At 45.8% G+C, this 16,091-nt stretch overlaps 1 protein-coding gene across 2 annotated transcripts in view; it reads left to right on the top strand.

The window, feature by feature from the left end:
* Window positions 1-884: 884 nt before the first annotated feature.
* The window catches only part of LOC307230122 (protein FAM107B), a 51,513-nt gene continuing 36,306 nt past the window's right edge, over window positions 885-16,091 (top strand). For both annotated transcript variants that reach the window (XM_080000336.1, XM_080000335.1), the window contains exon 1: window positions 885-1,165. In XM_080000336.1, the coding sequence (XP_079856462.1) occupies window positions 1,142-1,165 (24 nt within the window). In that variant the 5' untranslated portion in view covers window positions 885-1,141. The remainder of the gene's footprint in view (window positions 1,166-16,091) is intronic.

Below are 16,091 nucleotides of genomic sequence, written 5' to 3'. Positions count from 1 at the left end.
AAGAGACAATCTGAGAACAAAGGCAAGTGGACTGGTATTTATACTGCGGGACTAACGAGGGAAAGAGCTGCAGGCGGGGAAAACCAGGTGAAGGGAAGGGAGTGACATCAAAGCAAAAGGGAGTGGGCGGATCTGACATGGAAGTTCGTGACATGGCATGAAATTACCAGATGAAAATAAAACATGAAAATAAATACTGGAAGATCAGGGAGGATTCATGACAGAACAACCCCCCGCTGATGTCCCACCAGGCTGGCATGAGGAAAGGGACCACATGAAAATAAATGTAAATACTGGTAGATCAGGGAGGATTCATGACACTATCTATCTATCTATATGTTAATCCTCTGAGTGACTTAGTACTTAATGGCCAAGTCAACTGTCACCAGGGTTACTCCGTTGTCACCATTTTGGCCTCCTTACCTTGTCACTGTGAATTACAGTAATCCCCCTGCGCTATCCTTAATGCCTTACAACTCAGAGAGTGGAGAGTCAATAACAGGTGGCGGATAAAGAGTCCACTCTCTTTGAGAGGCATTTACCTCTCTGTGACACACACTCTAGTTGTATAGTTTCAAAGTTCAGAGTGTGGGGTGTGGGGGGTAGCCTTCTCGTCGCGAAAGGCAATTTTGTATTTTCATTTTTGGTGTCGGTGCAACGCCGTTGCACCGACACCAATGGGGCAGATCCAGCGCACTGGCGTTGGAAAAATAATAAGAAAATAACTCTCGAACAATCAAAATAACTTAGGTTTTGGTTGGCCTCATTTTGAAGGGGGCCAGCTGACCAGAGAGTTTGTCCGGCTGCCAGACATGGTTGAGGGTGTTGAGCTGGGGGGGCCTGAAGTGGTAGGAGGGTAGAGAGAGAGAGAGAGAGAGAGGGAAAGAGAGGGGGAGGGAGAGCTCAGCCAACAGGGGCTCTCTCCTCTCTTTCTCTTCTTCCTGACTGACTGTCCGCTTGTTCCCCCGAGGCCGAAGCGACCCGCTGGGGCAGAAACAAGAGAGGGACGGAAATTTGAAGGAGAGACGCACCGAACCCGGAGGGCCACACGTGAGAAAAGGCTTGTGGACTTGTTGTGGACTTGCTCCGCCTGTGATCTTACCGCACCGCCGTCGAGAGGCGGCGGGAAACTCTAGGAAGGATGGGAGCGTCTTATGGAAAGAAGGTAAATGGCTTTGACGGTTTTTTTGTTATTGTGTTTGTTGATACTGTTGATCACAACACTTTTTAACTTCTAGAAATCATTCTAGAGTAAGAGCACAAAATGGCAACTTGGTATTCTTGGTAATGTACAATCCCTGCCACAAAGAGAGGTGTAGGATTGCGTGACACATTTGCCCTTTAGAAATAAAGGAAACCAAATCAATCAAAGATCGGAATCAATCAGCATCAAATCTGGAATGTTGAGGCAACTCTGCACGCAGTTTCCCACATAGACTTGAACTAGTTGTGCTCATATTTCCTGGTCTAGAGTGTCAGATGTCAGAGCAGCTGAGATAAAAACATGTCCGGGGGAATGTTAAGCGGGTAAAAATTTCAAGAGTGTTGCGTTGGCGAAAGGGAATTGTGTGCTCTGATGTGCCCTATCGGATATAGTCCACGCTGAACCGCACGTCGTCAAATATATCAGCTGTAGGGCGTGACGCGCACCTGCCGTGTGGGGAGCGAACTTTGTTTTCCGTGGAATTCTGGAGGCACACACGACAGCTGACGGTGGCCAGGCCAGGCGTTATGAAATGCATAGAGTGCTTGCGCCGTCTGCGGCTTGGCATATGTACAGTGAATGAGGGATAGATGAGGACTTTCCATCGACAGCATCATACAATGGATGACCTTTTAGCCCCATTCCAGTAGTAGCACACACTATAAGGTTTAGCAAGAAATGACTAATCACTAGGAGCCAAGACTTAAGACTAATGATAAGATAATCCAAAACCTGATATTCTGCAACCGATCAAAAATGTTTCTGAACACCAAGACCCTACTTGCACAGACCGGTCTACCCCATAAGCATCTCTTTTCCCTTTACTGTCAAATATACTTTAAAAAGTACTTTCTTTCTCTACTCGTACTGTTCTGGAGAATGTATAGCTGGCTGTTAGTGTGACATACAGTTGGTTTGATACTGGGACAAACGTGCTTATTGTAAGTCGCTTTTTGCAAAAAAGCGTCTGCTAAATTATGTAATGTCATGTAATGAAATTACCTGATGTGAAACAGAGAATTTATAAACACAACAGGGCAGGCTTTTAAAATACTTGCCACAGAAAGAAGAAATTCGATGGGCAGAAATATGTGTCACGAGAAAATGAATTAGAATAATTTATATTTGGTTGCTGAACTTGAATAATTGCATTGAATTACTGAATCTGAATGTAATACTTTGAAATTAATTTCATTTGCACTAAAACTGTATTTGATCCTCTCTGAAAATTCAATCAGTTCTCACAATTCAAATTCAGTTCTTGCAATTCAATTTCAGTAAGTGTGTCTCACACACCTGGGTCGTTGAGGGAGAGCAATCAAGTTATGCATGGTTAAACACATGTTGTTTCTTTTCATTAAATTGCAATAAATACATCTCCTATAAAAACACACTGTTATTATTGGTTTTGTTTGGAGAAACGAGGAGCGAGGATGCACACCTGATCGCACAGCGGTCAGCGGAGGAGAGGTCCAACCTTTTTTTAATTTTTATTTTAGAAGGGTTAAAATATAGGATATTTACCATGGGGGGGACAGGAGGACTTATTGCTACCACAGAACTCTACGATCGTTTATGTTGCGTTTACCACAGAGCAACCATGGTTTCAACACTATTAACAATGTAAATATTATAATAAATATAGTTGCAGGCAGCAATACGTGGGGTCAGGGTTGTTGGTCCTTCATTAAATTGTGACTGCGGAAGTTAATTTGTTCCGGCCTGGTGAGGTCTGAGCCACTGGGCGTAGTGTTGCCACCTAAATGTGGAAAAATAAGGGACACCTTGCCCCCGGCCATATGCATGTCCGGGGGACACAAATCAAGTGGGGGATCTGGGAGTCCTTTATGCATCAATTTATGCTTTTTATCCTCACTGCTGCTCTCAAAATGAATGTAAAGGAAATAAAGACTCCATAACAGTAAAGCACGGTTGCATCAATTATATTAAGGATTAAAACATCAGATCATAGACATTGGCAAAATATTTTCGGTCTGTCAAAAAAAAAAGGTATATTTGGAAGAAGCAAGAACCCATTGATAAACCTATATGGTGGATGACTGAACAATACATTTATTTGTAAAAATAAATCCCTTTTTTTTTTAACTGTCAAACTGATCAGAACAACTCTCCTGGATGTAGGCATTTAAATAAAGATCAGCCAGTTCCAGAGTGAGGGAAATGTAAAGAAACAAAATAATTGCTATTTTATCTAGGTTATGTGAACTTATAGGTATATCAATATAATTTTAACTTTCAGTCCAACCCCTAGGACTGAAGGGTGGGGTAGCTTAGCCTTTGGAAGTTTAATTTCCACAAAATGGGTTATTGGTTAAATTTCTCTCTCTCATACACACACACACTCCCGTGCACGGAGGGGGGCGGGTCTTCTGCTTACATCCTCAGAGAAGTGTCAACTTGTGTTTATGGAGAATGGCACGATGATGACTCTAAACACTGTACAATCTAATAATAACATTACAGTTCTGGGGTATCATGAATTAAGTGATTCCACTCTGCCTCCTCTGCTCTTGCGCTGCTCGGACGTGGTAGTCCCCTGCTGAATGTCACCATGGGTGACAAAAAATACTCTACGCCAAACTGTGGAGTTTGCCTTGTACTCGTTCCCACTGACAGGACTGACACACTCGAAGTCCTGTGGTTCAGATCTGTATTTTGACAGCCTCTTTATTTTTACAGGCAGATTTAAGCAGGATGTATTCGTACCCTTTTAAATACTGTGCGTCTGAGTCTTCGTAACCTGGGCAATGATGATGTGGCGTGACAGACAACTTACATGTCATTCTAATTTAATACTTCTCCTCACTTGTCTCATGAAACTATTTTGGTTTGATTATTTCCAATGTCATTCCAAGCATGTGAAAACTTAAGGTATGGATAAGAGTAGGGTTTGCACAAAAATACATCAATACTTACTTACTTACCTAACCCTAACATATTAATTCAGTAAGGGACAGCGCTTTTTATTTTCCAATACAGGACGATCCTGTATTACAGTATAAGGGACAGATGGCAACTGTAGCTGCACGCAGCTGTGCTTCGTTTAATCCAATTGTCTTCTGGCAATATTTCAACCTAATTATTTTCGAACATAAAGATTAATAGTAATAAAGTAATACCTGTCACTGTGTAATTTCGTATGGTTCTTGTGACAACTAATTACAAACTTAAGAAGACTGAAAACGTCAACTTGTGCATGCATGCAAGGATTTTTAAGTTGCAGCATACGTCTGTGCATGGCACCATCTTGGTGCGGTTGTGATTGTTGGATCACAAACTCCATCCACAATATCCTGAACCACCGGTCTGGATGATACTCAACGCCATTTTGGAACTGCCCTGAATACATGTCTTATTCATTTTGTCTGTGGGTTCGTCGGATCCATGACATTCATAAAGTTCTATCAGTTACATCTCCTGCCATCTTGGTGAGGTCCCAAATGTTGATCAATCACTAGACTGCAATGCTATCATATGTGACCAGTGGGCTGTCATTTGCGAACGTTGCGGCGATGATAAAAAATATCGTCTTTTACAAAATATTCCGCAATAATGGACTGATCTGGATCAAACTTGGATGACGGCAGGTTGGAACTATCCCGAATTCACATTTTATTAATCTTGTCTGAGTGCGGCAGAACCATGACATCCGCACACCACTGACTTCAGTTTTTCCTTAACAGAAAGCAGTTAGCGCGGGGCCCCTACATACAACCGCAGGCAGCAATACACCGGGTCCAGGATAGTTGTTCCTTCGTGAAAGTTCAATGGACGAGGATGCCTTGGCTCTCTGTTCCATTGTTTTGTGACTGCAGAAGTTCATTTATTTTAATTACACTGGTGTGGCAGTTTCACCACCACACGCCACCCAAGTGGCGTTTTCAGGGACCTCTGGCACAGAGACACAGACGACAGGGGATTGTTAACACCAGTTTGTTGTAGAGATGAGGCTAGGCAGAATTAGCCAGGAGCAGATGGAACATGGGCTCCTATCCTGAGTGCGTGTGTCGATGGGGTTTTTAAACCTGCCGCTCGTTAGCCCAACCAACCAGTGTCAGGTGTGGCTGCTCAAGCCACCCCATCCACCACATACCCCCAACACCAAACTGAGACCAGGAAGAATTCCTGGCCGAGGGTTCCTGGCCGCTCAAGCCATCCCATCCACCACCCCACCACCACTGGTTACAGTGTAATTCTATGATCTACAGTGTTTGTGATGGTGGGTGGTTTTCGGTGGTAACGGTGATTATCATTCTGAAGTAGGGCTGCATGATTATAGCTGAAATCATCATATGATTATTTTATTCAATATTGTGAGCACAATTATTTTTCACGGTTATTAAATATTTACGCTGTATATTAACAGAAAACTGTCAATACAAGGTAAGTTGTTCAACTGACCTCAATTGTAGAGGATATATAATATTAATTGTGTGTAGTAGGCTACACCAAAAACACAAAGAGAATGAAAATATTTCAAAACTCATACAAATAAATAAGTAAACGTTCCTTGTATTATGTAATTGCTTATGGTTATTGTTACCAGTAATTATATTTCAGGAAGATTGCATACATTGATATCTCTGGAATGTCTATGAATTCTGACAGTGATGTTATTGGGTTTTTATTTTGTAGATCTTACTCTGATGCATGGCAGTTGTCCTCAGAAGTGTATATATTTATGATGTTTCATGCTCTGCGCTTTGTTCAATCCAATTGTCTTCTGGTAATACTATAACTGATTTTTTTAAAAACATAATAAAGGTTAATAGTATTAAAATAACACCTGTCACTTTGTTACTTTGAATGGTTAAGAGTTTGTAATCGTGACCATATCTGTGCTTGACAGTATCCTGGTAAAGTTTGGGTTATTGACTCATGTGATCTGTGTACTCCGTCAGCTTGTGTATGCAATACATTTTTAATAAATTATTCCACAATAATGGACCTATCTGGATCAAACTTGGACGACAGCATGTCGAAACTGCCCCGAATACAAATTTCATTCATCTTGTCTGTCAGTACGGCGGATAGATGACATCCACAGACTCCTGACGTCATTTTTTCACTAACAAAACCAAAACGGCTCTCACCCCTGGGGCTACACCCCTAATGACAATGGTTAAATGAAGAAGAAGTGCGCTAAACTATTGTTGGGTTGGAAATCGTTGGAAAGCTATTATTAGCAATAGTTTATGGGATGAGTAGTTCCTTCACTCTTAAAAATAATCTTGAATTTTTTTTGAAGAAACATGGATAAAACATATCTCTCTCTCAAAAATGTAATACGCAACAGAATATTTATCTCAAAAGGGAAACAAAAGATTGTGTATTTGTCTATTTTCAAGATTTTCCACCTAATTAATTGATCTTTTTTTTTCTCCTAAAGTCCTTAGATGTGATGCTGTCTAAAATCGCTTACCCTCGTTCTGTCCTCTAAACCTAGCTATGGTCAACTTGACAGATATATAGTCTCATAGTATTATGGCATTACCATATTTACCATAGAAACACCATCGAGAAATGTATAGTATTATCGTGGTATTTGCGATGGCGTTGCTACAGGCCTCTATGTTTTTTTTCTAACACACTACAAAGAAAATTATACAGAATATTATCGTATCATTTTTCATTTCACTTTAATGAACATATAGTTAATTGATTGTTGAAATGGTGTTAATTCATGATGAAAACACACTCAAACCATTTATTTTTTAATTAAATGCTACTACTTCTAATTGTAGTAGTAGTAGAGTAAGAGTAGTAGTAAGTAGTATAGGAAGCAGTTTGGCGAAAATTCTCAATTAAACATCAATATTGTACATTGGGGGCATCATGGAAACAGTGTCAGTAGACACACTATCATTAGCTGGGGAAAGTTGACATCCCCACATCCACACAAGGGAGGAAGGGGGAAAGTTAGAAGGTTTCTCTTGGCAGTTCATTTTGTTTTTTTCCTTCTGAGAAGTTGCTGGAAATGTCAGTTCCCAGACCGGCTGTAATTTCACTCCCCTCTCTGCCAGGTTCAGCACCATGCTTGGCATCATTCAAAGGCCCTGTTCGGACCTCACAGCGGGGTCATACTGAATCCGGCAGCAAAACAGTGTCAGTGAAAGAATGCTTTTTGTTTTTTTACCATACCAAGTACTTTTCCTTCACTTTCATTCCCTCAAACGATCTAAACACAATTATTTTGTAAATTATTTTAACAAATTCTGCAATTTAAAATGTCCAGCCGGTCTGAGCAGGCTTGTCTATTTCCGACCGGTTAAATCACACAACCGTTTCCAGTAACCTGAGACATCTCCCTGTCTGAGAGCCCGTGGACGAATGGCCGCTGATCTATTTCCAGGACAAACGCCTTTCATAAGTCGGTTCATTAAAGGACAAGGCCAAGCATGTGATTCATGCCCTTTCTCACCATATATCGAGGATTATATCGATTTTTTTTCCGAATACATCATGGAAGACGATAAGGACCGCAATAATCCTGCGAAAAGAAACAACACTCAGCAACAGACACAGACGATCAAATCCCGAGTGTTGTAGAGGTTAGTGTCTTGGATGAGATTAACAAGAAGCTGACCATGCTTGGTCCACTTCACCGAGACATTACCGAGATCAAAGCCAGCCATGATTTCCTGCACCGTACAGTCGGCGAGATGCGAAAACACAATGCAGATCTAAAAACCTCCACGAAGCGTCACACAACGAAGGTGGAGGTTCTAAAAAAATACAATTAAATAATGAAAGGGACTATCCTTGATATACAATCAAGAAGTATTTTGGACAACCTCCTATTTCCTGGGATCCCAGAGAAAAACACAGAGTCCCCAGAAAACATGGTGAAAGACTTCCTCCACACTGCCCTGAAAATCCGATGGACACCATGAAGCAGCTCACCTTCCAACGGGTTCACCGACTGGGACACCGCGTGTGGAGCTGTCCCCCCTCCATCATTGCCCAGTCTGAAGACTTCAAGCACAAGGAGCTGGTTAAAAGCAAAGGACGGGAGCTGAAAAGAACCATGATCGTATGAACGATCAATTCCCCCGGGTGATTAACGACTGACGGAAGGTGCTGTATCCCATCCTGAAGGAGAACCGGTAGAAGGGTAAACGTGTATCGCTGGTTGTTGATAAACTATATATAGATGGTCTGCTATTCCAAGACTCCGCCACCAAACCTGGATTATTCTGATAATTAAGTGCTGTATTTTGGTAATTCTGTTAATTATATACTGCGAGAGAAAATTAGAATGCTATCTATGTCAGGATTTAAAATATTGCTCACTCTCATCATCTCACCTTCCTAATCCCCGCTCCCTACTTCTCTCATCCTCTCACCTCCCTAATCCTTCCCTTCCTACTTCTTCCATCACTCTCACCCTAGTCCATCTCTCACAATATGTATGTCTAACTCTGCAATGTTCTATGTTTATCTTTGTCTATTCGTCATTTGTTTGTGTAGAAATGTATCCCTACAAATTTCCTACAAAACTAGGACAATAAAAATAATGCAAAGGAGGAAAACAAAAACTTATCTATGGGAAAGCATGGGAACGGTAGTATAGTTATTGCCTTGGATGCACTGTGCCATCATCCCCTAACTAACTTCAGCGAAACCCATTAAGTTTGTTAGTTGGAATGTGAGAGGCTTGGAATAAAAGAATCCCATATCAAAATAAAACCACAATATCAGTCCCAGAAGGGCATTACATAATGATTAACGGAATTTTAGGTAACATGAAATTAACCATAGCTAATATTTATGGCCCAAATGAGGGCGACCCAAATTTCTTTCACAATATATTTTCAAAACTCTGAGAATTCTCTAACTCAATTATTATATTGGGAGACTTCAACATAGTACTGGATCCAAATTTAGAACATTCTCAAACCAGAAAATCACAAATCCTAGCATTCGTTGGACACTATAAAACAATATATGAGTGGTCTTGCTCTTGGCGATTGTTGGCGATCAAAAAATCCACATTTCAAGAGAATGGACTTCCTTCATTGAACTGAATGACTCTTGTTGGGAACGGGAAAACTGGATCCCTCCCAGGTTGGTTGATGTCGGGAGATCCTTCAATAAGATGGAGACGGATGCGATGCAGAATGGATCCTTTATTGCCATAATGACAAAGACCAGGAGACGAGCCCAAAGCAAGAGTGACCAAGCAAGAGAGAGGGAGTGTCTTTTTAGACACGCTCCTATATAATTCCTCCTAGGCCAGTCGTCATAAAGGTTATTTGGCAAGTCGTCATAAAGGCTATTTGGATGACAGATGTCATAAAGAGACATTTTATATGTTGGGCGCCATTTTAAGTAAAATGCCCAGTCATTTCTATGAGCCACCATTTTGTGTGCTATACTACATCCAACAATCCCCCTTTTGACCTCATCAAATATGAGGTCACTAAAACAGTAATTACAACATTTAATAACCATGGGGAAAGCAAATACAACATCGTAATGACATGTACAACAAACACTACACAATTCATGACAATGCATGGCACCAGGAGTGATTGGCAGGGAAAACCCCATTTGTCTTAGTGGGAAAACCTACCAACATCCATATTACTGAACGCAAGGATGGCATTCACTCACCACCTGGACCATTTTTAACAACAAAATCTTCAACAAACTGCACAGATCTAACTCTCTCTAACCTTATACTTAACCGTTACTACCCTTATACTAAACTTAAACATGTATTAACCTTATACTAAACTTACAACTTTTATTAACCTTATACTAATCTTAAACATTTATTAACCTTATACTAAACGTAAACATTTATTAGCCTTACACTTAGCTTAAACATTTATTAGCCTTACACTAAACTTAAACATCCTAAATGAGCAAACAAAAAGTCCCAAGTGGTTTCTTATGGAACAGTGTCTCCCTGGGTGTGATACTGGATCCCACAGCTTTTCTGCTCTTAACCTCATGCGAGGTGTGCTTACTCCGCTGTTTTGATCTTTCTCTTTTGAACCCTGGTCAACTAAATCCAGCGCAAAAATCATACACACAATAAACCATAAACAAATCAGAAGGGGAAACAGCTAGGGTCCCATCCAGTTAGACAGTCTGCTTCTGGGTGGGGAATGGTGATCGTCCCGCCTCGCTCCTCTATGACCTTGACGGGAGAGGTTACCAGCACATTCACCCTCGCAGCTAACAGTGAGTGTTAAGATCTGGTCGTTGGCTGTCGTGGTTAGATGCTGCGGCGCACTGACTCCAGTGATACCACGTGTCCCCTTTTCCCTCTAGCCGAACGATGCGGGAGGTGCGCTCGGTGACCCGATGTGGTCCCGTCCACCGGGGGTCCGCCCACTTTCGCTTGATGACCCTCAGCAGGACCCACTCGGCCATGGGTAGTTCGGAGTTACCCGGGCCTCCCCTTGGTGGACCAGGAACGGAGATGACCAGCTCCAGGGACTGCATCAGGTGGTCCACTGCTTCGAAGGAGCAGTTTGCCGCCATGGCCCCTTATCACACTGTTGGCCCTGTACCAGCTCAGCCCTGTCTAGGCGAATGTGTAGCCCCAGGAGGGACACCACCTGTGTAGGAGGTACGAAGCAAACAAAACAATTGCAATATATACACACTCCCTGGGGATTATTTTCCCGCGGAGTCATTGTCCATATCATTTGTACTTGCTGCGTTGCCCAGGGCCACTTCTTTTTCACAGCTTTCAGCCAGACTCAGTCGGAGACTCTTACAGTCTTACCCGACAGTGGGTGAATTCGCTCTCCAACGTGGTCCTGTATCTTTGAGGAGAGAGAGAAAGGCTCTTCCAGAGCAGTTAGGAAACCATCGTACACTGCGTGATCCACACAGGTGAGATCCAGCAGGTGAGGTCCAGGGGTGTCCCCCTCAGACCCACCGTGGCCAGACTCTCGAACCTCCTTCCTGTGCATAAGTTAAATGGGGCCGCTGTTAGTGGATGCCCTTATTGACATGAGAGCTATCGGAAAGGCTTCTATCCAAGTTAGCTTTGAGTCCACGCAAATCCTAGCCAATTTGGCCTTAAACGTTCTATTTGCCCTTTCTACCTGCTCATCTAGGGGTCGTTGGATTTGATCTTTTACCTAAAATTGAATGGCTAAGATTTAATGCCAAGCGTCGTCCTAAAATGCATGCTTGTCTTATAATTTTATGAAGATTTTTTATTCTGTCTTTTATTTAAAACATCTGTTCCTAATCCAGACATCGATAATTTGATATTGTCAATATTCACAGTTCTGTTAAAAAGGTTTGTGCCCAACTTGTTTTCATGAGCGTGCTCTCGGTGTCTGGACAGGTCGAAATGTTGTCTAGGGGTTTCTTTTGTTTATAACAAATTGTAATTCTGTTATTGTCTTTGTTTTGAACAAATTTCTGGAGCTCTTTATTCTTAAAATGGGTCCCTTGTCACTTCGGACTTTTCGCGGGAATCCGTGCCGGGGGATGTACTGAGAAATTTGGCCACTGTGGCGCTGTCCACCCTCTTGGTGGGCATGCTTCTGGCCAGCCGGTCAGAGCATCCACACACACAAGGAGGTACCTCTGTCGGGAACTATCCCATTTCCGGCCTGATCCCCGGCCGGAGGTTGTACATGGTGCACACCGGGTAGACCGCACATACTCCTTGATTATTTCGTCCGAATAGGCGTGCCACCAGTGGCAAAGGTTCGGTTTCACCTGAGCCACTCCCACACGTCCCAACCTGTGGGCTTCTCCCACCACACTCTGTTGGAGTCCCGGTGGTAACACTACCCGACCATCCGGGCTTCTCCACAATTCTCCCCCACAGGTCGCTCCCCTTTGGGCCCACAATGTCTTCTCCTGGTCTGTCGCCCCTTTTTGGGCCTCACTAACCGTTTCTTCGTCTAACTCTTATCCCATGAGGCTATCCTCACACACCATCTAAAACGTCACGTGGTAGCCGGCCGCAGCCTTTGCCGCGGCGTCTGCCTGTCTGTTCCCTCTCGCTACTGTTTCCTACCTCATGCCCCTAGGCATTTCACCACTGCAACCTTTCTCCTGCATCTCCCGAGCATGTTTGATGGGTTTTCCGCCTGTTGTGCGGTAATCTCCCCGTTTCCATAATGTCAACTCCACCTGGGCTGCCCCTACTGCGTAGGCCGAATCGGTATAAATGGTCACAGCTTTCCCCTCTGCCCAATCCAGGGCCGCAATGAGTCCCATGACTTCCGCCCTCTGGGCCGATTGCTGCCCTTCCATTTTAACTGATCGTATCGTCTCGTGTCCAGTCGGGGTCATTCCGACTACCGGGTATCCCGCCTGTAGTCGTAGGTGTCGTGCTTATAACAGCAGCCGTCTGTGAACAGTTGTTCGGAGTCGGGGATCAGGTCAGTCTCGAGGTCGGGTCATATTTTGAGCTCTGTCTGTTCCTTCCCTCCATGTGGTCTGCCATATTGATGCCCTCGTGTGTGCACGAGGGCATCAACACTAAGTTTGGTTCGGTCAAAAAACGGCTCAATCGGTGTTGTCTTAGCAGGGTGAAGGTGAATTTTACTGAATTCACGTAGGTCACGATGCTGTGCGTGTTAACACTGTTAGCGGGTGGCCCATGACCAGGTGCGCGGTTTTCTGTAGTATCCTCGCGGCATGTCTTGTGCACGATGGATGGCGTTTCTCAATTTCGTCGAGCATGCTGCTAGTGTACATTAGCACTTTCCTCCCTCCCCCTTTTTTCTGAAACAACACCCCGTAAGCGACGCCTGGCATTTCAGAAACATCGAGGAAAAACGTCTGAATGTAATCTGGAACGGCCAGGTCGGTTGTGCACGCGAGGGCCTGTTTTAGTGCGATAAACGATTCTTCGGCCTGTTCGGTCCAGACCAACGGAACCCGCAAATTGCGCATGCCTTGTGCGTTAACGAGCGCACGGAGCGGGCGTGTGCGGCCCGCGTAATCTGGAATATAGGCGCGACTACATCCAGTCAATCCTAAGAAGGATAGCATTTGTTTCACCGTCTGAGGGCGCGCGTGATGTAATATGGAGTCTCAATGGCTCGTGGTGAGGCCCGCGCCTGTTTTGGAAACCACTCTGGGCCCAAGAAGGTGAACGTTTGGCGGACGCCTTGTAGTTTGGTTTTGCTCACTTTGAACCCAGTGTCTGCCAATCGGTGGAGAACCGTCACCGTGGCGGCTAAGCAGGAGTTGGCGTCGGGGGCGGCCAGTAGGAGATCATCAACATACCGGATCAACGTGCAGCCCTCCGGGAGGGGGCACTCGTCCAGTGCCTCGCGCAGGGCCTGGTTAAAAAGGCCTGAGGATGCTGCGAACCCCTGAGGCATCCTGGTGTAGCGTAATTGTTCACCTTTGTAGGTGAACGAGAAAAAATCCCGACATCCCTGCGCTAGGGGTAGACAGAAAAACGCGTTGGCCAAGTCAATGCAGGTGAAATACTTATGCGTGGGGCTGAGACTATTTAGCGCGGTGTAAGGGTTCGGAACCGGTATGATCGGGGTTTTCAGGATGATCTCGCGGAGATCATGTGCCATGCGGTATTTCCCTGTTCCTGCTTTCTCCACCGGGAGAATAGGTGTGTTCCATGGAGAGGTGGAGGGTTCTAACACCCCGGAGGCTTTCAGTCCTTCTATCGCCTCGGCTATCCCTGCTTCAGCCTCCGGTTTCCTGGAGTACTGAGGGAGCCAAATGGGAGAAGCGGCCGACCACAGGTAGCGAGGCAAAGTTTCCAGATCCTGCGCCAACCTCGGGTGGTCGATTCTCTCACGGCCTTGGTCACGAGCTACTTCGTCGTGTTCTAGACGGACGGCATCGCGACCTATTAGTGAGATTCGGAATATCTCGGTCGAGGTGGAGTAACACACCTGGGGGATCTGTGTTTGAGTCCAGTCGGTCAGTGAGACAGCGGTCTTCGTCATGGGCCCTAGGTCCTTAGCGTCATGGTTGGGGTGTATTGCTAAGGAGACATGGGGAACCGCGGTGGGAGCCATTTGATACCAGGCCGGACCTGCTCGGGCATGAGGTCCGCCGCGGTTGCGACACCTAGGGGACCGACGTAAATATTGTGAGTGACAATTTCCCACTCAGTATCCTCAATTTCTCTGAACAAATCCGCGTATACTTCGGTTTGGTCTTGATCGTAAAATAATGTGACATGGGGCGGTTCGGGGGGAACGAGGTAGGGTGCCAGCAGAGAAATCCAGGGTTTCCTCCGGGCGTACAGGGCGAGGATCCCTTCAGGATGTGGTCTTCCAGGGGTAACAATTAAACCCCAATAGATATCTGCCATTTGGGGTTCGGGGGAGGCCAATAGCCACTGGCCCCCTTTTGTCAGGGCATGGCCGCAGGCCAGTTCAGTTCCATCAGGGAGAGTCACAATTATTCCATCTGTAGAGCACAACACGCTGGCCCCCTATCTTATTAGTAGATCACGGCCCATGAGGTTAACGGGCACTTGGGGAGACATGACATATGGGTGGAGTAGTTTTTGATTCCCCAGTCTGGTTGATAATGGCTTGGTAACGGGCAGTTGTTGTCCTACCCCAGAGAAACCCACAACGTTTGCAGTGTTGCAGGACATATGGTGTGGCGGCAGAGGCCTGTTGAGAGTCGATTGGGTGGCCCCTGTGTCTACCAAGAACGGCAGCGATTCGCCTAGCACTTCCATCGGGAGCATGGGGTCTGCCTGGCCCCCTGCTGTTGGCTTTCTCTGTGGGGTGTGTCACTGCTGGTTCTCAGGGTCTTCCCATCCGTAATCCCGTAGCGGGAAAGCTCCTGCTGCAGGGCCAGGTGCCCGATGTGGGTTGGGGGCCACTCGACCCCCTCGGTGAGGTCCTCTGGACCCACGCATTCCTCGCGGGTGTTGGGGCTCCTGCCCTTGGTATGGACATTCCTTTGACCAATGGCCTCTTTCTCCACACACGTAGCATCCGTCTTGCATCGGACGCCCCGGAGGTCCCCCTTTCATACCTTGCTGTCCCCATGGTCGAGCCCCATAGCCCCGCCCCTGGCCCCATCCATGCCTTTGAGGCCATGGAGGGTAGGGGCCTTGTTCCTCCCATAGTGGGATCAGGTGCAAATCAGGAGTGGCTGGACCCGGTGGGCCGGCCTGCGCGGGCATTTGCTTGGCGGTCCCCGCCTTCTTTTTATCCGTCGCATCCCGTCGGGTATTGTTTTGTTCTAATTTTAGTAGTTGCAGCTGCAGGTCCTTGACCGCAGAGGCCTCCTCCTCCTTGGAGTCGAGCGCTCGCTGCATGTGGTGTACAAAATGTCTTTCCCAGGTCGTAGAGGGGCATCCCGGGATGTCGGGATTGGCCATCATGGCACTGGTGTTAACACCGCCCTCCGATACCATTCGATCGAGTTATGGTCCTTTTCAGGGTGACTACCGGTCAAACGAGTCCATTCGTACTTACATGGCGTCAGGTGCTCTCTGGGGGACCGTCCTTCCTTCCAGGGAAACTTATAGACGGTGGGGGCCACAGTAGGGGGAAACTGCTTACGTATGGCGTCATTAAGTGGTAGGGCAATCATGTGTAACGGTTCCTGATCAGCCGCATGTGTGGTTTTAGCGTCGTGTTCGATCTCTCGCGCCTCCCCCGGAGTCATACACCAACGCCACCCCGCGGTAATCGCCCAGGGCTAGGGTGTGGCCTGCCGTTAGGCCGCTTAATTTTTCCAACCACACCCTGCCCCCCTCGTGTTAGGTGGTAATTTGTCCGCTTGGGCCTGGAGGTCACTCAGCCCGTACGATCGGTACACTGGAGGACCTCCACTTTCCTGCATTAGGGGTAACATTAAGCGGGACTGTGGGCCTTCGGGCCCGTAGGGTAGTCCGGTGCGAGTGTGAGCCGGACTGGTCGATCCCCCGGCTTGA

Source organism: Zeus faber, assembly GCF_960531495.2.
Source record: "Zeus faber genome assembly, chromosome: 5".
NCBI classification, from domain to species: Eukaryota; Metazoa; Chordata; class Actinopteri; order Zeiformes; family Zeidae; genus Zeus; species Zeus faber.
Note: the sequence above shows the minus strand (reverse complement) of the source record. Positions and strands in the feature narration are given on the sequence as shown.